The sequence below is a fragment of the Acomys minous genome (genome assembly GCF_964271855.1).
Source record: "Acomys minous genome assembly, chromosome: 9".
Classification (NCBI taxonomy): Eukaryota; Metazoa; Chordata; class Mammalia; order Rodentia; family Muridae; genus Acomys; species Acomys minous.
The window spans coordinates 54,239,206-54,263,793 of NC_140490.1; the positions used below are offsets into that span (position 1 = coordinate 54,239,206).

General features: G+C 41.3%; 1 protein-coding gene and 1 long non-coding RNA gene across 4 annotated transcripts in view; one reads left to right on the plus strand and one right to left on the minus strand.

Annotated features, from left to right (window-relative positions):
• Window positions 1-8,811, minus strand: part of LOC311604798 — a 40,442-nt gene extending 31,631 nt beyond the window's left edge. For 2 of the 3 annotated variants that reach the window (XR_014781683.1, XR_014781684.1), the window contains exons 1-2: window positions 8,603-8,811; window positions 4,048-4,175 (exon numbers count right to left, since the gene is read on the minus strand). This is a non-coding gene — a long non-coding RNA (uncharacterized lncRNA). Of the gene's footprint in view, window positions 1-1,128; window positions 2,308-4,047; window positions 4,176-8,602 lie in introns of those variants that run through there. The other variant, XR_014781685.1, reaches the window with a different exon arrangement.
• Window positions 1-24,588, plus strand: part of LOC311605843 (uncharacterized protein) — a gene marked incomplete at both ends in the record, with an annotated part of 342,410 nt that overhangs the window by 315,521 nt on the left and 2,301 nt on the right. The window contains one exon of the mRNA XM_084796705.1: window positions 13,071-13,277. Coding sequence (XP_084652831.1) covers window positions 13,071-13,277 — 207 coding nt within the window. The remainder of the gene's footprint in view (window positions 1-13,070; window positions 13,278-24,588) is intronic.

Sequence of the window (24,588 nt, forward strand, 5' to 3'; positions counted from 1 at the left end):
CTCTGTCCCTCAAGTCTTCATTTTATGGCTCCTTAGACATGGAGAATGATGACCTGTGCTTCTTTATTTTGGCATCCTATTCTTTCAGATTAAAACGAAGGTGGTGGGAGGTGGGGCAAGCCTGAGATCTGTAGCTTTCTGACCTACAGGAACATAAAGTGAAAATATTGTCTCCTGGGCTATTATATCACCAGTCTGGGATTTTTTTTTTAAAAATGTGTTTCTATTCTAGTGCAAATACACTATAATGAATATTTGTAAACTGGAAAATTCTTCAAATGATAAATATGTACCTAGGGCTGCTGGAGATAGAGCTCAGTGACTAGGCACTTGCTGTGCCCCTGAGGACTCACGCTCAGGTCCCAGCACCTCTGTCATTCAGCTTCCAACTACCCGTAACTCCGGGAGATCTGACATTTTCTGCTGGCCTCCACAAATACTGCACTCATGCACAAACCCAGGAACACAGTTATATGCGTAATTAAAAGTAAAAATGCAAAAAAAAAAAAAAAAAAACGTTCTAAAGGATGGATCTAGAACTCTCTTTGCTGAAGAAGACTGTGTTCAGAGATAAGGAAGCAGAGTAAACTATACTTTATGCATGGCAAATGTGTGATAAGGTCTTTATTGACGTAAGAACTGCTTGTGTAATGTGTCTGTTGCAGGCTTCGCTGTCACAACATGCACAGTCAAACAAACCGCAATGACACTGTCACTGCCACAAGCCGCTCCGATTCTGGGTTGATCTGTCCCATTGTCACCTAGACTCTGCTTCTTGGTTTTGTCATTGTTTCTGATGAAGATTCAGATCATTTTTCTTTTCTAAGTAATGTGCCTTTTATTTCCTGGATGCTTTACAGTCTTTTGTTTTGGGTTCTTGGTGGTTTGACTGGGACAAGTCTAAGTAATGGCTATTATTTTTATTTGACCCAGACTCTTTGAGATTTGTCAGAAAAGTGCTCTCACTTTTTTGAAGGATTTTTGTCAGTACTTACTAACATAAATCTTTGCTCACAATCTTTTCTTCTTCTTCTTCTTCTTCTTCTTCTTCTTCTTCTTCTTCTTCTTCTTCTTCTTCTTCTTCGTCTCCTCCTCCTCTTCTTCCTCCTCCTCCTTCTGCAGTTGCATTTGTGTGAGTGTTGGGGTGTTTCAGATGTGCCTCTATTCTGGTGGCTTTTTTCTTTCTTCTCTGTTCTTCAAATTGGTTGCTACTTTAAAAAATGTTGCATATAATTTTTTAAGGTGAGCACATTATGAGTGTGGACACAACATGCTTGTTGCAGTTGGGAGTCTATTTTCTCCACCAAACTCAAGTTGTCAAGCATGGCACCAAGCACATCCACCCACTGAGTAGTTGCACTTCTCCTTTTGTCCTCTCTATTTCTGTTCTTCACATTGGATAACTAATTTTTATCTGCTCAAATCTGTTGTTTCTTTCTTCCAGTACATACAATTTGTTTCTCACTCCTATGAAATCCCCACTTAAGTTACTGTGATTTTTATCACAGTATCTTTTGTAGTATTTATTTGCTGATAATATTCTTTATTGTTCTTCACATTGGGGACATGTATCAGTTCTTTGGATTACTTCTTGAAACTTTAAGATAATACGCATATTCCAACCTTTTAAAATAGCATTTCATTTCGGCATCATAGAAAATGTATGCTTTTTTAATTAATTAGTTTATTTAAGTGTGTGCACTCACTTCCTCTTTGTGGCTCAACCTTGTCAATATATAAGAAAGACCTATGATCTAAAAATAAATAAATAAGCCCCTTTATTCTGTTTAAACGAGTACTGCAGGAGTATTTTTCCATTCTAAAAGGGAACTAAAACTAAAATAGTTTGGTTTTTAAAATGGCGTAGAGAGCAGTTAGAAGCCTGATTCTCAGGGGCCGGAGAGTTTGGCAGTGACACTTTGACTCCACTGCTTGCCAGCGATCTGTCACTCCAGTTCCTGGTGCTCCAACACCCTTTTCTGGGCTCTGTGGATACCAGGCACTTACCAGACGTGCGTACGAGCAAGCCACCCATACACCTAAGATGTGAAATAAATCTTTAAAATTAGGGATAGTCTTTCTTCATTGGAAGTCTGTCTAATGGCTGTTTAGGAGTGCAGCATGGCTTCCGAAGCACAGGTATCATGTGCGTGTGAAGGGCTGTTATTCCAGAAGAGATGTATTATCGCAGCCTCTGACTTGTGGGTGGGGCGGGTGGGGTGAGGTGATGAAAAGGTGGCTGGATTAGGAAACAAGGAGTTCAGACTTGCACTGTGGGGTATTGGTAGAGAGTTCATTTCACTAACACTGTTAGGGAAATGGGAAACATTATTATTAAATATATATGCACACACACACACACAAACACACACATATATATATATATATATATATATATATATATATATATAAATTTGAAAAAAAATACCAATTTGTTGTTGGCAAAAATAAAATGGACTTCAAAAGCTTCAAAGACAGGCATGATATAAGCCAAACAATGCAAAGCAAAAACCCAGGTGTCGTTCAATATTGAATCCTTTGAAATCACTAAGTTCACTTATTTACTGCTTTAAAAAATGCATACTTGGTGCCTCTTACTAGCTGGGCCCCATTGCCTCTGCTTGTGAGGCTTACATCTGTATACACCAGGAGAGAAAAGAAGGAGCAAACAGAGGACTGTGGAGGGTGTTTGATGGAGATCCGTCTGCATTGATATGATTCCAAACACCCAGCAGGGGGTATGTGTGATGGGTGGAGCCTCTCCTTTAGCGTGGTAGATGTCACTCATAGGTGACAATCGTGAGGGCCATAAGCCAAGTACATGTCTGGGGAGCACTCACTAACACCTATGGCAAAGCTTGTGCTGGAGCACGCTCAGTGGGTCGTAAGAACACACTGGTTGCCAGTTCTTCCTAGATACGTAGCCAATTTGTACGACTTGACTTGGATTCAAAATATGATTAGGCAGAGTCTAAACCTTTTATTTTTCATTCACATGGTTTTGCCCATTTCAGATGATTCGGAAACACATTGGGGCTACTTTATCTTGGAAGTGAAAAACACACACACACACGTAGTCCCACAATCTCTTAGCTTGTGCTATTTTTCTACCATTACAGAGAAACCAATTAAAAGAATGTACTATAAAAATCAAGCATTAGATGTGAGCATGGATAACAAGCCATGTTTTGAGATGAAAAGTTTTCCAGATAGAAAAGAAAGGATTTCCTATGACAATGCCATGCCCATCGAGGCAGTAGGGAGGGTACCACCCACCTTAAGCCTCTCCATTTCCCTTTCTAAATCAAGGTCTCATGTTGCCCAGGCTGGCTTCCAGCTCCTGACCTCAGGGGATCTTCCTGCCTCAGTACCTCAGTACTTTCCAAGTACCTCAGATAATAAGTTTGCATATATCTGTTTGAACTCTATTTTAAAATTTAAAGGGTCAGTGTTCTTCATATGAATCAATAGCTTAAGCTCTTTCTACCAATGACATACAGACTTGGCTGTGGATTTGAGTTGACTTTAGCCAGGCTCACCGAACCACATTTCAAGTTTAATATCAGAAAGATAAATGAATAGGTTAGTCAAGTTTGTTTCTTTCAGATCACAGGACTTCCACAATCAGGTGTCTAAAGCAGACTAATTCTATTATTCCTTAGTTCTGCCACAGGGAAAAGAAAAGATTACATTAAACAGCAACCTTCAAGTTTCTCCTTCTTCTTCTTCTTCTTCTTCTTCTTCTTCTTCTTCTTCTTCTTCTTCTTCTTCTTCTTCTTCTTCTTCTTCTTCCATTCAAGGGAAGAAAAACAGACTCTACATTTGAAGGGCTGAGTATTTTTGTCTCATTTTCAAAAACAATCTATGTATTTGGCACTCTGACTTTGAAGTTTTTCTTCCTGTAACTCTAGAGGAGAGTGTAGGTGTGGGAAACAGGGTTGGCCAAGTCCTTTAAGACTACTTTGCATTTAAACAATGTATTCACCCTCTGTAGGATTTATCTACAATCATGGGGGGTGGCTGCAGCAAATGCATAGTTTTTCTTACCTTTTTTTCTGTCTGTCTTCAATCCCACATCCGTGGTCCCCACTCCTCCCCCACGCTAGTATTCCAGGACCAGCGGTGCTCTCTCCCTTTTAACCGCTGTTCACTTGGTAGCTGTCCTGAACAGAAAACTGGCAGAAGGGAAGGGTTGTTCTAAGCTGCCATTGGCGCCAAGATTAATCTGTGGAATGTTTTAATATGGCCACAGTGCGACCATTATGAACATTTGCATGCATATCCAGAGGCAGAAACCATGGGAATACTGCCAAGACCTGTGAGTTTTATCCTTTTATCAAATCGCCCCCAACTTTTGGTCTTGTATTTATTTTTGTTTCTCCGAGTTTTGAGTATTGTTGTTACCAGAAGTAAAATTCTTAGTATTTCCATGGATAGCCATGTGTAAAGATAGGCAGTACGTTTCTACCAACAAATAAAAGATTTGAGATTGGTGGCTATAAAAATTGGAGATGGGCATTAGCAAATCATAAGATAGAGTGTGTTCACAGAAGCACCCAGAGGTGTGTGACTTCCCTCTCTTGACATAATTAATCTTATCTCAGTTTAACATCAGTAATTTTGTATAAAATATGGCTTGCTGGTCATTCTATAGTTTATTACTTTTCCCTAGTTGGTTCAAATTTACTTAACTTCTCCTTTTCTACCGCTGATGGCTCTGCTAAAGAAAGAAGCACATTTTTGGGTAATCTTCCATTAAGTCTTTAGTCTTGCATTCTAAAGAAATGCACAGAATACACTGAAAAGTTTTGCAAAATTACTGATAAACACAGACTGCAACAGAAGTCAAAATAGCAAGACAAAAAGCCAAACCATCAAGTGTGAATTCTCCTCCAAGGTGCTGTGCGTTCCGGTTTTAAATGTTTAAATCAGGCCATGGCTTAGGTTCTCATATGAGCCAGCTCTGAGTCTCACCTCCAATGTGGAAATTTTGCATGAAGCAAAGGAGGACATCCATCATTCCCTTGTGAAAAACCTGCTCTTCTGTAACATCTTCTGTGTTCTATTAACTGGGGCCGGCTGGCGTTTTGTATAAGACAACATTTGAATTTTTTGAGGTGTTTTGTCTATAGCAGACACTTGATTTGCCTTCTTTTAATTCTAAAGAGTGCTGTGGTTTGAATGCCTGTTCCTCTGCCCCCACCACAGCCACCAAAAGTTCAGGTGCTGGCAACCTAGTCACCATTGCCTAATACTTAGTGAACGGGTCAAAAGGGCTTTGCCGTCTCTAATGGATCCGTGCCACTGCTGCGGGGAGGAGCTACTTATTGCAGAAGCACATCTGTTACAGGAACACATCCCTTCCCTCGTTTGCCTTCTGTTGCTCCTGTGCCTTCTGCCTCTGGCTGATGTACCACCACACTCCAACCACCACCCTGCCCCGCCCTGCTCCCACCTTCCTAGCTGTTCAAAACTGTGAGTTTAATCAACTTCTAATCATTCACTGTACATTCATTACCCAGTCTCTGGTATTCTATCGCAGCAGCAGAAAACAGAGGGACACGTTGCTGTTTAAGACAAAACGAACCAAGGAGTTCTGTAAAAGGTAAACCTTGTACTGAGACCTGGGTTTTTGTTTTTGTTGTTGTTGGTTTTTTGTTTTTTTTGTTTTGTTTTGTTTTGTTTTATTTGTTTGTTTGTTTGCCTGTTTTTAACCAAATGGTCTAATCCCAAATAAATGGTGAATAAAATCCCTATCATCAAGCACAACTCATTTGGAGCTCGAACATCAAATCCACGGGAGACCCACTGTATCATCCAGGGTGACCTAATTTCCTGACCCTGGTTCCTTCTATTTGGTTTGCCATACTTAGAAACTGGATGTAAATACGAGCGGAAAAAAAAAAAAAAAGAGAAGAAATCAATCCAAAAGCTATTAGAAAAAAAAATACATCTATGCTGTAAATCTATGTACCACTGCATAATTATAATAGCATAAACAACTCCACTATAAGGACGTTCACATCAGACCTAATTTCATGCTGAACTATTATAATGCAATTAACAACCTCATAGTCCTGTGTTAATTAAGCTCTGTTGTGAAATATGCAGTATTTGAACCTGTTCCGGCGTGTTTTGTCTACCATTGGAGTGCAGCCTTTAACTTGCTGTCCTGCTGAAGGATGGATTTCATTGAAGTTACTAGTGTTTCGTGGTTTCCCTTTATGGTTTTTTTTTTTTTTTTGCTTCCAGATTGAGGCCAGCTTCAGCTTTTCAGATGTGTCCTATATGTGTAGTCTCCCTATCCACTTGTCTCCATAGATTTGTTAACTCACTCTGGGCTTCCCTAGCAAAGCTAGGCATGTGTAATTGGTTTGACGACAGAGATTTTAGATGACGGGAGGCAGACTCCTGCAGCCAACCCCAGGTTTTGTGAGGCATTAGGACCCTTGCTTTTACACAAATAGAGTGGGTGCCAGTTTTTCACGGAATTTACTTATCTTGGTAAGTGGTAAAGGCTTTACTCACTACAGAATGAAAAGCAAAAGCAGGTGTAGACAGTACTGTTTAAAGAAAAAAATCAGGTTTAGGCTTCCTTCTTTATATCTCCTTTCCTCCCTCACCAGCTCTAGGTAAGACTGTGTAGGTTGTGTGGCATTTGTTTTATCAGATCTTCCTGTTCTCGCTTTGGATTGTCTTTGTGGCCAGAAATAGAAATTAATGGGAAATATTACATGTGGGCTTTTGGTTTGGAGAGCAAATATCATGCAGGCCACTTTGCCACACAGTCTGCTTCTCGGCAGCTGTATTTAAGGGCACAGATTTAAAAGTTGAGAGAATAGAGTTGTGGGAAAATTGCGTTGATGGACACAAACTGCTTAGCACAGAACCGCGTGATCTAAGTGGGAAAAGTGATTTCTTCATCTCTTTCCTCCTCTGTATCCGCCTTTGATCAGCTGCTCTTCCGGTTCTGTCTCTGTTATAAAACATTTTTTTTTGTTTCTACCTTGCCCTACTTTCTTAACCCTGGGGAGATTTTACAAAGTCTTAAAGCCAGGCATCCCTCATTGCTGGAGGCTGTTCTTTGGTTGTAACTTAGAAGATGCAGCAATTACCCACAGGGTAGGGTGTTTTCACAGCCCCTGTGACAAAGCTTAATACCTCGGCAGGTAGCTGAAAATACTCTTTTCTGTGGGGAAAGGCTGTCTCCATTCCTTCCTTTAACTATTTCTGAAAGGTGTATTGGATTTTTCCCTTTTGAGTCTCCCTTTCAGAAGGTGAGGTGACTCCATAACTCAATTTGCTCTTCTTCCTGCTTCTAGTATCCTGGCTATCCCAAGACTTGGCAGCTGGAAACCCCGGGGAACCCCTATGGCCCAAACTCAGGGAGAATTGTGGTCCAGTGTCTCTCCTAGTTAATCTTCAAAAGACCTTGAGCATCTCGATGGGATGTTAGTGGTGATGATGAATGCTGGTCATTTGACTATTACGTTTACTATTTGATGGTTCCAGCAAGACCCAGAATAGAGAACTCAGAATCTTCCATATGAACCCTGAGCTGAAAGGAAATTCCACCTCTAGAATTGTGTGTCCAAACAGATCCTCATCTTGTGGCTGCGTGGTAAGAAGAAAACAGAAGAGCGTGTCCATGGTGTGACCAAATGTTGAGTCACAGTGTAGTCTCAAGCTTCTGGGCTTTAGAGTCAGAACTACCTGGGTCCAATGTCAGCCTGCCTCCTACCAGTTGGGTTCTCAGGCGGCTGGTATGTTATAACGAATAGGAACTGTTTGAGGAAGTTAAAATGCAGCCGTAGGAGGTAGTGCAAAGGGAATAGAAGCTTCTGCTTCATTACAGAGAGCTGTGTGGAGGATGGGCACTGTTTTGTTACTTGGTTTAAAAAAAAAAAGAGGAGACTTGCAATGAACATCAGGAACATAGGTGACAGGGGAACTCATGCTAAGCCTGATGTGGACAGGTAGGGACCTCAGCATTCTCGGGATCGTCTCACTTGAAAGACAACATAAGGGAGATTGAACAAGAGACACTCTTCTCCCTCCCAGAGTGTCATAATTATGCCACGGGAGAAGTAGAGACACTTTTTTCCCTCTTTTCATAATGCCAGAGGTTATTGAATAATGATAAACTCGCAAGGTTAAGTAGTGGCAGAAGCAGCAGATTGCCACATAATCTTACTGGCCTGATAAGTTGGCCAAGGTGAATGCAGGCTCTTTGTCTCAAGCATTATTCCAAATATTAACTCACATGTCATAGAGCACATAGTAAATGCATATGTCTATATGCATCTACATTGTTTAGAGAAAGAATACAAGTTGAAGAGGCTGTAGCAGCATTCAAATGGATGCAGAAGCGGGCTGAGAGTTTGCATTGATGGGATAAGGACTCAAGGCAGTGCCGGGATGGACTCAGGGTTTGGGAGTGAAGCTGTAGAGTCCAGTTATGAGGTGAAATACTGAACTGGGGTCTAAGAACAGGGACTATGGGTTCAAGTCTGGTCCAAATGGATAAGCCATAGGCAGGCTGTTGAGTAGGCTACATCAACAAGGGGCGACAGGGATGAGCTAAAGCCAAGAAATCACCTACCTGCCTTTGATGCGCTCACACTCTGGGTGGTAGATGGCAGGATGGTATGGGTCCATCCCATCGTACTGTTAGCTGTACATTACTTGCTGTAGTCAGGATGATGGAAGGAGTTAATCCACTCCTCAGTTGGTCTGATGGATGTGTCTGATAAGCTTTAGGGCCTGGTTCCCTTATGTGATTCGAGTACACCCATGTGCACTTACGGTCTCAGTTCATCCTCATCAATAAATAAGATAGCTCATACTCTACTCCCATGAACCATCACCGATTAGGCTGCAGTGCGTGGGTGGGGCCAGGCAGACAGCGTTGTTGTTTCTGGACTACAGTCACCCTTCTCAGCATCTTGTCAGATGGAGCCTCCTAGGGCCAGCTTTATCCAACAAGGATCAACTTAGAGTAAGGCGTAGGCTGAGCACAACCCTCAGCCAGAGTCACCAGCAAGAGAGGAAGCCAAGCTTGAGGGCTGAAACCAGAGCACAAGGAAGTATGTGGTGCACGAATGAGGACAACACCTCAGTAACACCAGATGTTTGTGCCTTTGAGCAAACTGCTTAATGTTCCTCACCTGCTTTGTCTATGAGATGGACATAAGACTATCAACTACACAGCCTTGCACATGTTAATTATGCATATAATTGATATATGTCTATAAATAGATATGTAGTGTGTATGTGTCTTGGGGGGGAGGGTGTGCATGTGTAATTCGTACGTATGCATCCCCATGTCTAAGGGCTGTCATAAGTAATGCTGACTTATGTTTCAAGTTGTTCATCGCTACCTACTTCCTTCTTAGACAATACTTCAGTCAGCCAAAGTTGTCTCTGGGTAGATGTCAACTCTACCCTTTCTTTCCTAAGATTAGGTGTAATGAAAAAAGACAGGAAGATGGGAAAGCACACTGAAGTGAAAGGTGTGTGTGTGTGTGTGTGTGTGTGTGTGTGTGTGTGTGTGTGTGTGTATGTGTGTGTGTGTGTCCCCACAGTAAACTTACAGTTTGGAAGAAATCAGCTTCTTAAACAAGAGCGACTGTTGCAGTTTCCATCTTGAAATAAGCAGCCGCTTAATCCAAGGGAGCAGCCTAGCTTTGTTTAATATTTAATGCTGCACTTCCAAAACACAGAGGTTCCGTTTTCAAAGTCAAGTGCTTCCCAATAACTTTTCTCTCATCAATTCTTTGCGATCGGCGTGGCAGTTCCATAGTCCTCTGGAAAATGGCAAACCTACGTTTGTTTTCTACACGGGCTTGGAATTAAGTGGTTTACATCCAGATTCTGGAAACCGCCAGAAATGGTCTAACTCTTACTGGGAGGAGAGATCCATGGAGAGCCTGGCCTGGAGCTGGATACACAGGATGGACAGCCAGATGGCCTTAGTTCTGATGCAGCCTCCATGCCACAGGTGAACGTATCCGTATCCAACAGGCAACATGGTTGGGTGACATCAACACCAGGCTATCAGCAGATTTAGAATGAATTGTATAGTATGGTGTTTGTTTCCATAGCTGTGGCCATAGTTCTGATGTAGTTTAACAAGTTTCTCCTTTAGAGATGCGCAGTGATTTGATTATTGTCCCCCACGGCTCTCCCCCCATACCTGTCCTGCCTGCTTGTTAGAATGTCTAGTTAGCATCCTGTCTCCTGGCTCTACCTCAGAAATGGAAAGCTATGTCTCACTCTCCCAGCACAGTGTCACGTGTCCACTTTGGGTGAGATGGATTTGGCAAGCCTTTCTTCCTTCCAGTTGGTCCAGTGTCCTGCCTGTCCCCTTGTGATTCTACCACAAGTTAGTTAGCTCAACTTTATGATCTGTAACATTTGTAACCTCCAGTTAGGGTGGGCACCTTTATGGTCAATCCCTGTGGTGAGAAACAACTTATGGCTCAGGCTACACATGCTGACATTCCTGATTACTGCTTGAGCTTGTTACATTTGTAGTCATGTAGTACATTTGAGGTGAGCATGCCCATAAATGTGTCTGCCATATTTATTTATTTATTTATTTATTGGTTTTTCAAGACAAGGTTTCTTTGTGTAGTCTTGGCTGCTTGGCTTTGACCTCACAGTGATCTGCCTGCCTCAGCCTCTCTGAGTGCTGGGACTGAAGGCATGAACCATCACGCCCAGCTACCATCTTTCTTTCTTAAATGGTGTTCCTAAACCGGGCATGCTCAGGAACATGGTTTTCTATATGAATATGTGTATGTTTATGTATTATGTACATATGTATGTATGTATGTATGTATGCATGCATGTGCTTTCCAATTTTCATATTTCCTTTGTTGGGGAAGGATATTAATCTTTTTACCTGTTGTGGTTAATAAGGCTTTCTCCTCTCCTCTTGGCTAAGTGTCTTAGCATTACATCCTCCAAGGTGTGAGCCCACTACACTTGGCTTCACTGTTGTTACAGTAGCACATTTATGGCTTATATTCAAGCTGTCTTAACCGAGAATCTGGAGTTTTCAGCACACTGAATGACCTTCTGGCCTCCCATCTTCCTACAGCAACATTGCAGGACCTTCTACTGTGCACTTTTTGCCTCTCAGTATCTTTATCAGGACCAGGCCTGTCCCAAAAGTACCTGTGCAGTGTCCGTGCCCCTGACAATCCCATCAAGACTTTTGTTGGCATCTATGATAGAAGCACAAGGACCACACCTGTTGAGGAATATAGATGCTATGTAATTGTCAAATTAAGGTGTTTAGCTTATCAGTCATCTCACACGGTTATCATTTCTCATGCTTTGATATAGTCATCATACACATTTAAACTGTTTTCACCCTCTTATGCATTTAGGGTTCACTAGCACTTATCCCTGATAACTCCTCACCTGGTGATCAGTTACCTCTTAGCTCATCCAGCAACCAGGACTCTTTTCTCTACAACTACAATGTCACCTTTACTAGATGCCCCGGATGAGTGGAGACCATGTACTGTCTGCTTTCTCTGTGTGGGCTCATCTCAATGTCCTCTATGGTCTGTGTTGATTAAAAAAAAAAAAAAAGACAGGATTTGTATCATTTCATGGTATAGCTATGTAGTGTTTCATGAAATCTATATCACATTTTCTTCACTCTATCAATAGTCAGTTACATTTATTGCTTAAAGAAGAAAAGAAAACTTGGACTTGATCTGCAAGAAAAGTCTCTTGTGTATACTTGTCACAAACTAATTTAAAGTTAGCATAAGCCTATGTTCTTGTGGATTCCTGCAGGACTGTGAATTTCTTAAGCATTCCTTATATTGACTCAAAACCCCTGTTTTTAATCGTATTAGACCCATGTCTTTTCTATCCTTCAAATACTTTCAAGAAATTTATGACTTTGTCTTCCGCACATCCAGATTTTAATTATACCTTTTCCCCCCAAGGAAAAAAGAGTTTTACACTGGCTAAAATTTTAAGAGTTTATTGTCAATTTCAGACTTGTACTAACTAGCCATTGGGCAGAATTTTCTCTTATATGATTAAGTCTTCCCATATTCTCAGAAATTTGCAGCATTCTTAAAGCGTTGTTTAAGAGGAGCTAACAGTCGGCTTATGTTTGAAGTGGGATTTATGCATCACTAGACAAATATTTTCTGTATCAGTCAAAAGCAAAAGATAGTGAAGAAAGAATCAATAGAAAACTTGGCTAAGTTCTAAAAATATGGACATCTATGAATATGAAAATGAGGAATTATAGAGAGCATTAGCATAGCTGAAGGAATTGAAAACAAAAGAGAACACAGAAAAAAAGCCAGAGGTTTTATTAGCCATACACAAGTTTTAAGGCAGGGAAGCCAAAGTTTCTTTGGCAATATTTTAAGCACTCGCATGTGTGTCTTTTCAACTGCATTCTGATTTAATTAACTTCATTTAACGCTAATATAAGACACAGGGCGCGTCACATAAGACAATGAAAATGTCACCTGAGAAGCCTTACAAAAAATAAAGTCCAAGAAGTCAAAATTCAGGATTACCAGGAAGAAACAATGGTAGTCAGTGCACAGCCCTGCCCTGTGTAGTGCAGGGAATGCCCATGGAATATAGCTGGACTATTGGTTTAGTGATGTGAGGAGCCTGGTGCATACACATTGCAGCCCAAGTGAGTGGGAGAGGAAACATTCTGGGTGAGAAAGCAGGCACGCCCATTCATAAAAGCACTTGTAAACATTTTGGTTTTTCATTCTACACTATTATTGTCACAGCCTGCTTGATCTTCCTGCTTTGGGTTAATATGGAAGCCAATTACAGCTTCATCTGTGTAGAATTAACTTTGTGGAGCACACACCAGGGATTTGTCTGTCTTCACTATTTAGATATATGCCATAAAAATGCGCATGAAGCATGGAGCGGAGTGCAAGCTCTGCAGACAGCAGGCTTTTAGGTTTATTGGAAAATCATTTAAACTTGGCTATGTTCTTGACAATTGTTAATTACTTTTTTTTTCTGGGTATGGGGGATTTGGGGGACTCTCTGGGTCTCACTAGGTGGCAGTGCACGATTACATCTGCAAAAGCCATGACACCAAGTCCAGTATCTCCAGCTGTGACCCCCACCATCAAGATGAACTATCTGCATCTGCAGTGGGTCCAGGAGGGGTTATTTCTCATATATCCATATACACTGCTTATTCCAGTGGGTTTCGAGAGTTGCATCGCCATTTTCTCAGGCTCCCTGATGGTGCCATCATTGAGGTATGTATGGAAATGTTTGGAGGCAAGTATTCTGAATTTCATATATATATATATAATACATATGCATGCTTAAATGTGTGTGGACTTCAACTTGATGTCAAACATACCAACATCACTGGGCACATAGATGGAAACTAGTACTTGTAATAGTGTAACAGGTCTGGAGATGTATTTTAGCTTTTGTCTATACAAGGACACGACAGAAAGAAAATGCAAGTCTGCTTATAACTATACCAGGGAGACAGAACAAGAAAAATCAAATGGAATACTTCAGAAAATAATTCTACCTGAAACTATTTTAGTTAGGTAATACTTACAAACATCAGTAGGCTGATGGAAGAATTCTGGGAGTCTGCACTTCAGATGCACAGCCCTTCACTCAAATGAACCCCACGAGAGGAAAGAGGTGCTGCCATTTCATTTCTCTTCGACAAAAAATATTATAAAAATCCAGAAAGACACCTCATCTCTAAATCTTTAGGAACGTCTTGAAAATATCATTGGGGAAAGATCTCAAAGTCACAGTTTCCCACGAAAATGTGCTAATTTTTTCAGAACATTGATTTTGAATTAAAAAACTCATGTTGGGTCAGATCCGTAGAACTCAAATTTACAGGGAGTTGAATTGTGAGGCAGCATTGCCTTTGGTAGGCATCTCTTCATCGGGAGTCGGGGGCGGGGCATATCAGGGTGAAAATGGAGGCTAAAGAGGATGAGCCTGCATCTACACAAGCTCCCCTACACTGCGTGTTAAGGAACTTTGGCCCAGAAGCAGCTGGCTAAAGGTGAAGAACCTGTCTGTCTCATCACCCTAGAACCTGGCCAAAACTGTTGTTGCTGTGAAATTGATGAAAACAAAACAAAACAACAATCAAACAGGAAAAATAAAAAACCTTCCACTCTATCTTGGGAGAAAAATCAAATTGTTCAAGCCCAATCTTGCATATAGGATCCAGTATGGTTTGAATGTGAGGAACCCCACAAGCCCTCCTGAGAGAAGCCCAGCAAAGCTCTCCAAGCAGCCAGCCTTCCTCCTTCCCTCACCACAGTGACTGGAGAGAAGGGAGCAGGCGCAGCTCAGCAAGGCATCAGGTGGGCAGCTGCCCACTGGCCCCAATGTGATTTTTGAAAGTCTGGACCCAGCTGCACTCAGCACTTAGCCTGCATGATCCTTTTCAGCTGCTGAGACGTTTACTATGGAAGTCTTTCTTTTTTCCCTTTTTTAAACAGAACTTCACTTTCTAAATTTACAGAAGCATCTTTAAATACATGCTTGCTACGTGCAGTGAAATGGCGTGAACTGTGGGGACGCAAAGGTAGATTTTTCTGCTCTAACCTGTTATACTTCTCCTTGTGTCCGGGTGGAAAGCCAGGAGGGAGGTGTCGGGGTCCCTTGAGCACAGCCCACCACCAGGGTCCCTCTGTTCCCTCTCTCATTTCTTCCCTCCATAACCTTGGCTTAGTCCTTCTCACTACTCTGCCTATTTCCTGATCTGTAAAACTGGGTTATGCATATTTATGCTACCTGGCTCACAGGGATTTGTCGGAGATTAATGAGAGAACATCTGCGGAGTACTTTTAGCTCTTTTTCAAAAGGTACAATAAGGATCGCAAAATATTATGGCTCTTGTGTAACTAAATGCACTCACCCTGTAAACATTCCTACAGGTATTGATAATAATATTACACTAAAAACAAACTAAGCAACCTTCTGGGAAGACTGAGTGGTGGGGTGGTAGGCACCAGAGCCGTCTTCACTTTTCCTCTTTTTACTTTCACAGCCTGCCTATTACAAGGGGAGTGATAGACAAACAACTGGGTAACTGGTAGGCCTTTTGCACAAATGATCTTCCAGCAAATAGACCCCCCTAACACACACACACATACACACACACACACACACACACACACACACACACACACACACATACACACACACACATACACATACACACATACACACACACACACACATACACACACACATACACACACACATACACACACACACATACACACACATACACACACACATACACACACACATACACACACACACACACACACACACACACACACACACACACACTGTTTATTCAGGTTACAGGATATGCAGCAGTCCCTGCCCTCTCTTGCGTGCGTACTTGATCTACCCATTCAGGTTTTACTTCTTCTGTGTCCTAGGATATTCTCTCCACAAGGAAACATCCTCCTTGGATTTTTTGCCTAGTGTTACAGTGAGTGTTAGATTTCACTCTTTATCTTTTCCCTACTTGCTGGTTGGATGGCTTTGGGTCTCCTAGGCGACAGGATCCTGGAGCTAATTGAGGAGTAGGCAAATTTACCTGCAGCACCTGCCCAGCCATTCACAAGGTTCCCACCCCCTTAATCTCTCTTCTGACCTAAAGGGGGGTCATGGGGGTATAATACTGCTCAGTAGGAACCCTTCCCTCCCTCCCTCTCTCTGGCCTTCCTTTTCTTTCCTTTCTCTTTCTTCTCCTTCCTTCCTCCTCCTCTTCCATTCTTTCTTCCTCCTCTCTCTCCCTTTCCCTCCTTGCCTCCTCTCTCTCTCCATCCTTGCCTCTTTTACCCTCTCTTCCTTTCTTTATGCTTTCCATGCTGAACATCAAACCCTGCTAGGAATACGCAAGCCTGCAGCTAGTCTCCTAGCTCTGATACTGATTTGGGGAGCTATAAAGCCTGAAGTCGAAAGGGATCTGAACCTGGTCTTTTGGAGTCTTCATTGAGAAACACAATTCATGTTTTTCAAAACATAAGGACATTTCCAACATCAGAGAACAGGTAGATTTATACTTCAGGGTTAGAGAAAGGCTCTTAAGCTTTTAAAGTGGTGGTTCCTAAACAGCCAGAGACGTGTCCCGAATTGGTGTGTCTGTGCTAGCTACTGAATTGATACTCTAGGAAATCTATCAAGTCTTACTGAATTCATGGATTTCAAAGTGTGCTAGCGATGGGAATTTCATACTGTAAGGTCTTTAACCTTAGAGCCTTTTGGGGAGCCTGAGGCCAGGTAGGATGGAGACCTACTTACAGATACCGGGAGACTCAGGCCACGTTCTGGTCAGACACTGTACAAAGAAAGCAAACAGTCCACAGAGTCTGAGACTAAATCCTTTCCAAAGTAGATATGGCATTTAATTCAAAATGAAAAGAGTAGAAATGTGATTTTACTCCTAAAACTTGAACTTCACCCTTAAAAGTTTACGGTAGATTTTAAGGAGAGTCTCTAGTCGCACAGGTCCGCTTTGTATTGACAAGGCTATTATTTGTGTAGTCTTCCGACTCTATGCCTCTCCTAAATCTGCTAACTACAAGCTCTATTAATTAATAACCCCCACCAAATATTCCAATTAAACTTTAGCCTTTTGGCGTGGAAACAATCATCTTCAAGTCTCTATTTACATGGAAAGTTATGCTCTTTGAAAAGAACAATTTTTGCACGAAAGAGGTCAGAATTCGGGAGTATGAAATGGGCTTGCTATTGAAAGCCTGTTTGTATCATTTTCCACCCAGGCTTTTGTGCGAGGGTGACACAGTCTTTGGCTTCCCTAATGTGCTTTGCTTTGTGCCTTTTCCCGTCTGGGTTTCTTATATTTTTGGTTGTGAGCTTAGCCTTTAACGGCTGAGCCATCTCTCCAGCCCCCAGTCTGGGATTCTACTGAGAAACGTTTCCTCTCTTTGTTCCGTAGGTACAGTCGGCACAAAGTTACTGTAAAGTTTTTCAGTGCCGCAAAACCTAGAAACCCAGGCAAGCCTGGTGGAGATTCATCAAGTTACAAATAAGCTTCCTGTTCCCAGGGTAGCAGTCGCAATTAAGAAAGTCCTTGGAGCATTCGTTGGGGTGGAATGGGAAAATGGATTTTTGTCATTAGAGGCGGTGTCGCCTGGTGGTCTGAGTGGAGAACTGGGAGCCAGGAACTCCGCGATCTAAGGAGGCCCTGCTCAGCCCTCCTGGAGGCTTCCGGCAAGCAGCGTGGGTCTCAGGAGGCCAGCCTCACCTACTTTGAATCTCCCATCTGAAGAACTCCTTACCCAGGGCCAGGGGATACGCAGCAGGAAGCCTGATTCCTTGGCTGAAAAATGAGAATATTAATACTTGCCTAAATAACAGATTAACCAATTAGTATTAGCGTTCTGCTGATAGAAAACAGCAGGAGAAGGAAGGAGGAAAGGAAAGCCCAAACTCAATTTTATGATTAGATAGGTTTTACTTAGCTGTGGGTGTTTTGATGGGCAGGAAACTCAGGGTGCATGGTGCAAAGAGCTATGCACGTGAGGCCAGAGCTGAAGGCAGAGGGGCTGCCTGGACTGAAGGTGTGCTAGGACCTTGGAGTAGTGTAGGAAGGCCGCCATCTGCCCAGAATGAAAGCTTATCCAAATCATTGGGAGTTTTTCTGTCTGAAGCATACGATTTTGAATTCTTCCATCTACATTAATCCCATGGCTATATTCTACAAACATCAATTTGTCAACACACCACCCCGCCACTCTGTCTGTGTCTGTCTCTGTGTGTATGTGTGTTGGGGGGCCCTGAGACCCTTGTATGAGAAAGGGCGGGGGGAATGGTAATAATGAGAAGGAGTCACTATGAACATTTAGGAATGTGGGGTCTGTAGACAACATTCCTGAAGCTGAAGAAAATTGTTGGTATTTTGCATTTTTTCAGGAAGAAAATTACCCCATTAGCTTCTCCTTTTGTTGAAAGACATTGCTAGAGGAAGAGGAATAAAAGGGCTGCTCTTGTGTTTCCTGCTCTGCACAGTTGTAGGTGGCCCTGAAGATTACTATACTACAATAAACTCACACACACACACACACACACACACAAAAAAAAAAAAAAAAAAAAAAAAACAGAAGAAAGAAGCATTTTCCGTTTCTCAGATTGAGAGCCTTTGACCTTTTGTGTGCAACACCTGTACAGGAAGATACAGCCTGTCCTTTGAGCACATTGTGCTTATGTGACAATCCCCACAATACACACTAAAAGAAAGCCTTGGCAGCAGATGGTAGCGGCTTTGCATAAAATGTTGCCACAAATGTCAACTATACTAATATCTTGTATTTCTGGCTTTCAGATTCTAACTTTGTAATTGCAATTTCTATTGATTTTTAAAAATAAGTTCTTGAATGTATCTTGCCTTTTCCTTTCACTAAGACAGATGATCTACTTTAAGTAAGCTGTAAAAATGTTGTCATTTTGTTCTATCTAAAACTCAAACACCATAATAAGCAAAGTGTTAAACAATAGACTATAAGGACAAAGTAGGATGCAATTATCAGGTGAGTCCTAGAACGAAATGTTTCTCACGCGCTGTTGTCCTGACAGGTCAGAATGAAAAGCCTTATTTACTAATCATGTAGACAGACATGAGCTTAACTCTTCTCAATATAGTACCTGGGAAACATACATGACACATGAGTATACCTATCAGAACAGTGGTTTTGTTTTTTCCCAATAATAATAGATCAGCACAACTTGCTGTGAAATAGACTTCCACAAGAGCAGGCAAGACAGTGCTCATTTCACTCAGATTTTACCTGTCCATGTGTATTTCTTAATGTGTCTTGGTGACACTGGAAAAACTATACAGGCGTATTTTGTGCAAGTTTTAAAAGAGCCCATTAGCTATTACAGTGATAAGATAAAAACACTTCTATGGGCCAGGCTGTCTTCACGACAGCTGTGCACACTCTCCTTAGAAAAGCACAAGAGTTATTCAGATTTCATTTACTGCATATGGACTAGGGCTAGTGAAGTCCAGAATGACTTTTAATATCCTACAGACTTTTCACACACAACTGGCGTTGCTTATCCTAGACTCAGGGTCACTGCTTTGTTGGGACTCGTATTTGGGTGCAGTCAGTCATCAGTGATCCCTGTGATTTGTAAACTATGTGTTTAAATTATGCATATAAGAAAAATAATTGCAACTTTCTAAAAATACTCTTGCACACATAATAAGTGCAGTATTAGATTTCTCTTGAATTTCAAAGTCATCAGAAACTATAAAACCTATAGTAAATAATTGTTCTACTATTGTATTCATGTCTGTCCAAAATGGTAGATGTATGCTTATTGGATAGGGAAAATTACCTGGATTCTAAATCATAAGAATTGTTTTAAAAGGTATCTCAAAACTGTTTTTTGGAACAGTCAAAAAACTAGCCTTAATATGTGAATTAAAACATGTGATTGAATGTTTAATATGAACATTGTACAGGTTGGAAGAAAACTCTATAGTACACATTTTGAAAATATTAAATGTTTTAAATTGATTAAAGCACATTCTTTTTAAATTCTGTATATTTTTCTACTCTGAACAGGATCTCCAGAAAGGTATTCAGGATAACAAAAGAAAAAAATAAGTATACACTTTTTAAATGTATTAATCTCAATATTAATTTATTATACTACTAGAGAAATCTTTGTGATTTAATATTATAAATAGATTTAAAACTCATAAATAAGAAAGTTACTGCTTACAAATGAGCCTCCTCTGGTGTGTGTGTGTGTGTTTTTTATCTTACTCCACTTGACAAGGTTGCCTGATACTTACTTCTTAAAGGATCAAAAGATTCACTCATGAACAAAGGCAAAAAGACAGCCCCAAATTCAATTATAGCTTCTTATATTTTTGTGCAGAGATACTATTTGAGAATTGAATGCATTTTGCAATTGTGACAATATTAAGCTAAGAACTAGCTACAGACGTAACACCTTCTTTAAAGATTAATAAACATTAGTTTCTTGATCTTCTGTGACAGAGCAGATTCTTTCATAATTGTCTAAAACAATTATTTAATGACAATATAAACAACATAAAAAGTCTTACATAAAAATATTACAGTTGCGTTGTTTCCTCAGTTAGCTTTATGAACACACCCTCTGAATTATATTTCGTATTACTTATGGTTCCCAAACAGTGATATAAAACCGTATAAGTTTATTTTATGTGCAAAATCACACACAGTATGCCGAGTGACACTTAAAAGGAATGAAATAGTGACATGGCTTATTTTCTGAAGCAATCTTGACACTAATGCTGAATTACAGTATGGAAACATCTAGCAGTTCTACCTTTATGAGAAAAGGCTTTTTACATATTTAACATAATCACGAGGAAAATAAACTAGAATTATGTATAAAGATATGTACAGTGTAACCAAGGGGCATTTATATTCCCCTGTAGAATACTTACAATGATTTTATTGCCATTTTGTGTCATTTTCTAAGGGATTTAAATACAGCCAGTAAACAAACTAGGCTTTAGATTTAAAGCGACAGCTGCTCCTTCAGAAGCAATATTCAGATATTTAATCTTAAGAACCGTGAATATTTTCCAACCAAGGAGACTGTAATTCTGCAAAAAATGAAAGGACTGTGTACCTTGGCTTCTAATTTCTGCCGCCGTGATGCTTGGCACAGCCTCCGCTACCGCCGAACACCTCTGCTACCCGCAGAGAGTGCGTGGCTCGGTCATTCGAGGAGCTGTCACTCGAGTACTTTGCTTTGCCAGAATGCAAACCTTCTTCTTCTAAAGCGATGCTGACCCCACCTGTAACTTAGAGAGTATTATATTATTTCCAGTTCTGTTTTGAGACCGACGATTTAATGTGATTTGAATATACTCTCTGAAGCACTGTGTTGCACATAGCTCCTGTATTCCATCTTGCAGAAAACGTCGTTCATTTACCCGGGGCCTCCAAACACTGCCATCTTACCGAACGCAGTGAGCTGGGTTTGGAAATACCCTGTGTTCAGCGGGAAAATGAAATTGAAATTCATGTGCAGAATAACTTTTCTGTTTAATTCTTCCTTCTTGCCTATAGTTATAATGGCTTTTGAAACGTTACTGGTATCACATATTTTGGGCAGGTAGAAGAAATCCATTCTGAGTCCATCATAAATAACGTTAGCTTTGTTTTTCCAGTTTACACTTGTGGCTATGCCTCCCTCTACTAGCGAGCAGGTTAGTTAACTCTCTCAGAAGGTCTGCTAGGTTGGTAATGCCTTAAGAAACGCAGACACTTTTTTCTACCAAGGAGGACCAGCCCTACTTTGAGCACATGACAGAAGGAGCTTTTGTAGAGTGACTGTCATGCTGTCTCCATTGAACAACAGTTCTGTGTGTCCCCAGGAGGCCTGGCTGCCCCTCAGGCACTGCCTGGTGATCATGAGGAGGTACCTGCAACTGGATTTTATTAGTTCACAATCATAAACACCAACACCAGACTGCACAATGCCAAGTCAGCGCCCCCGAGGCGTTAGCCTCAGTCACATGGTAGGGGAGAAACAAGAGTGCCTCTGAAAAAGTTGAGTCTGGCAGATTTCGCAATATTGTTGTGACTGTTACTTTTATGGGTGGGTAGAATTTAGGGTTTTATTCTGTTATTGTCACCAGTGACCCAGATCATCTAAACAACTTAGATCTTGAAAATAGACTTAGTGCATTAACGAATAGGAAATGTATCGATTTTCACGTATGTGATGTATATCCACCAATATGTGTGCCCACCCACCAGAAATATGAGCACATATGGAAATGAAATTGCCGTGAGGGTAATAGCCACCCAGTATTTTGTTCTCTTATTTGGTTGGTTGTTTTGTTTTGTTCTCACACAGCCATAGAAACGAAACTTTTTGAACCTCAATGAGATTGCCTTGCTTGAAATACAACACAACTTTGGTATCATGATCCTCTGCCCACCTTGTTTTGCCTTTGAAAGATGCTACCTGATTTGATAGAGCTTTTCTTTTTCCTCCTAATTTTTGAAAGTGTTATTTATAATGTATGTTTTCTCGGGACATTTCCTCCTGCGGATGTACAGAATCCATAAAAGAACACATGCAACTGGAGCATTGGTAGCTGATTTTTGCCAGGACAATTGTTTGAAATAAGGAACTGTAGAGACTGATTCAGATTTAAAGGCGGTGTAAGATCCCTCAGTGGTCACATCGCAGCTGATGGAAAACAAATTGGCTTCAGGCCAAGTTAGTTCTGCAGTGACACCAAAACCTGTCTCTAGCAGGTACAGTTGAGGCTAGTTACATTTTTACTCTCTTCCTTAAACCCTACAGCTAAAAATGTATGCATTAACTTGATGTATCTCACACGCACACGCCCAGCACTTTATAAAGTATATTTCGATGCTTTATCTGGTGGCTGCTGTAACAAGGGCAATCACAACGTTTGCAATTGTCGGAGCCGATTAGAAGACTGTGGGTAACTCGGAGGTCTACAGCTGCTGGTCCATGACCCCCCGTAGGAATTGTCCTGATAGGAGCTAGCTTCCAGCAACCAACACCACCACCGCTTTCAGATCCCTTTAACCCAGCGGTTCTCAACCTTCCAAATGCTGCACCCTTTTAATCCACTTCCTTATGTTGTGGTGACTCCCAGCCATAAAATTATTTACATTGCTACTTCATGACTGTAATTTTGCTACTGTGGTGAATCATACTGTAAATATCTGTTTTTTCCCCCCAGAGGTCTTAGGGCACCCCTGTGAAAGGATCATTTGACTCCCCTTAAGGGGACGCGACCTACAGGATGAGAACCACTGTTTTAACCCCAGCATCTGTGATTCTTTAAGAAACCAGATTTAGTAAGGAGCCACCTTGTCAGTTTCTTCCCTAGACATAAGGCAGGGGTTGATGTTGTTGGTCTAACGCTAACCCCGACAGCAAATAATGATTGCAAATGACTGGAGCCGTAGGAGGAAGGGACACTGTCACTTAGGAGATCACAGCTCTGCTGAGGACTGAGTGCAGTTCATGTGGATGTCTGCAGTGTGTGCTTCAGAAGTTCCTAGCGGAATTGGTGGATGACTCTTTGCTCAGAAACATCGTGAGGCACGCAGCGAAGGCTCCAGAAATATAACTCCTGTTTGCTTCTTTTAGACGAGTCCAGATTAAAGAGCAGAGAAGCTTCTTCGGCCATACTTCCCAGGCCACTTTAGTGTTGGAAGATCATGTGCAAAGACATAGAAACATAGACAAAAGACAATGAATATGCAAGAGACTGGGATCCAACGTTCCTAAAAACTGACACCCCATGCCTCTGTTAAAAATTCTACAAGGCTGATGGATGACATGATTGTGGAGGGTTGGAATGTTGCAGATCTGGAACCCAGTTATCTAGGGCTAGCTTTAGTAGTCTCAACAGGCAGCACTCCTTGTCGTTCTCTGTGTCTCACTTAATACCCTTTCAACTTTCAGGGAAAACCATTGACATTTATTCACTTAGGAGACACTTAGCTTCTGCCAAGGCCAGTGCTAAGAACGTCGCTAAGTAGCATCTGACATCTAAAGCGCAGAGTTTCCAGTTTGTCGTAGCCTGCCTATCTCACCTTCCCATTGCTGTGTTCGGATAAAGCCTCAACTTATGACTCTCTTTTCTTTCGCTGCTACAGAAGCTTCACAAAACTGTTTTTCTTATCGGGACATTGTATCTGGCCCACTTTGGTGCTACTGGGCTATCCTCACTCATGTTTAGTTTAATAATAAATGTCTTCACTGAGGTGGTAGAACCGTGAGTGAAAGAGTTGTTGCTCAAGCACAAAGACTGGAGTTTGGGTCCTCAGCACCCCATAAATGGCAGTCTATCTGAAATCCCAGCACTTGGAAGAGAAAGACAGGTGCTCCCTGGAGCAAGGTGACTAGCTAACTGAGCTAAGTTAGCAAGCTCTGGGCTCAACTGAGAGACCCTGCTTCAATATATAAGAAAGGAAAGCAGAGAAGGCACCTGCCATCAACTCTGGTCTCCACACACATGCCCACATACAGGCACACCACACACATATACACAAGCAACCTAAAGGAAATTATCTTTTACTTTCCCTGAGATGAGAACTGTGATTTATACCAAAGGATATGACAAACGATAGGTGTCAGGCATGCCTTTAATCCCAGAATTTGGGAGGCAGAGGCAGGTGGATCTCTGAGTTCAAAGTCAGCCTGGTCTACAGAGCCATCCAGGACAGCCAGGGCTACACAGAGAAATTCTGTTTCAAAAACCGATTAACCAACCAACCGAATAAAAAATTAAATAAATAAGTTAATTAATTTAAAAAGGTAGAAAGTGAAGACAAAGGGTTTAATTTCAGGTGCCTACAGGACATTTGCACTCTGAGTGGGTTGAGCAAGAGAGATTTCATGGAGTAGGAAAATCACAGAGAGGGCCAAATATCCATTCCATATCTCCTTAATCATGAAGTTATTTATTAACTCGAATAAAAGTGGAACCGCTGTAGTGGTTTGACGGGTTGGCCGAATTTGGATGCTACAATC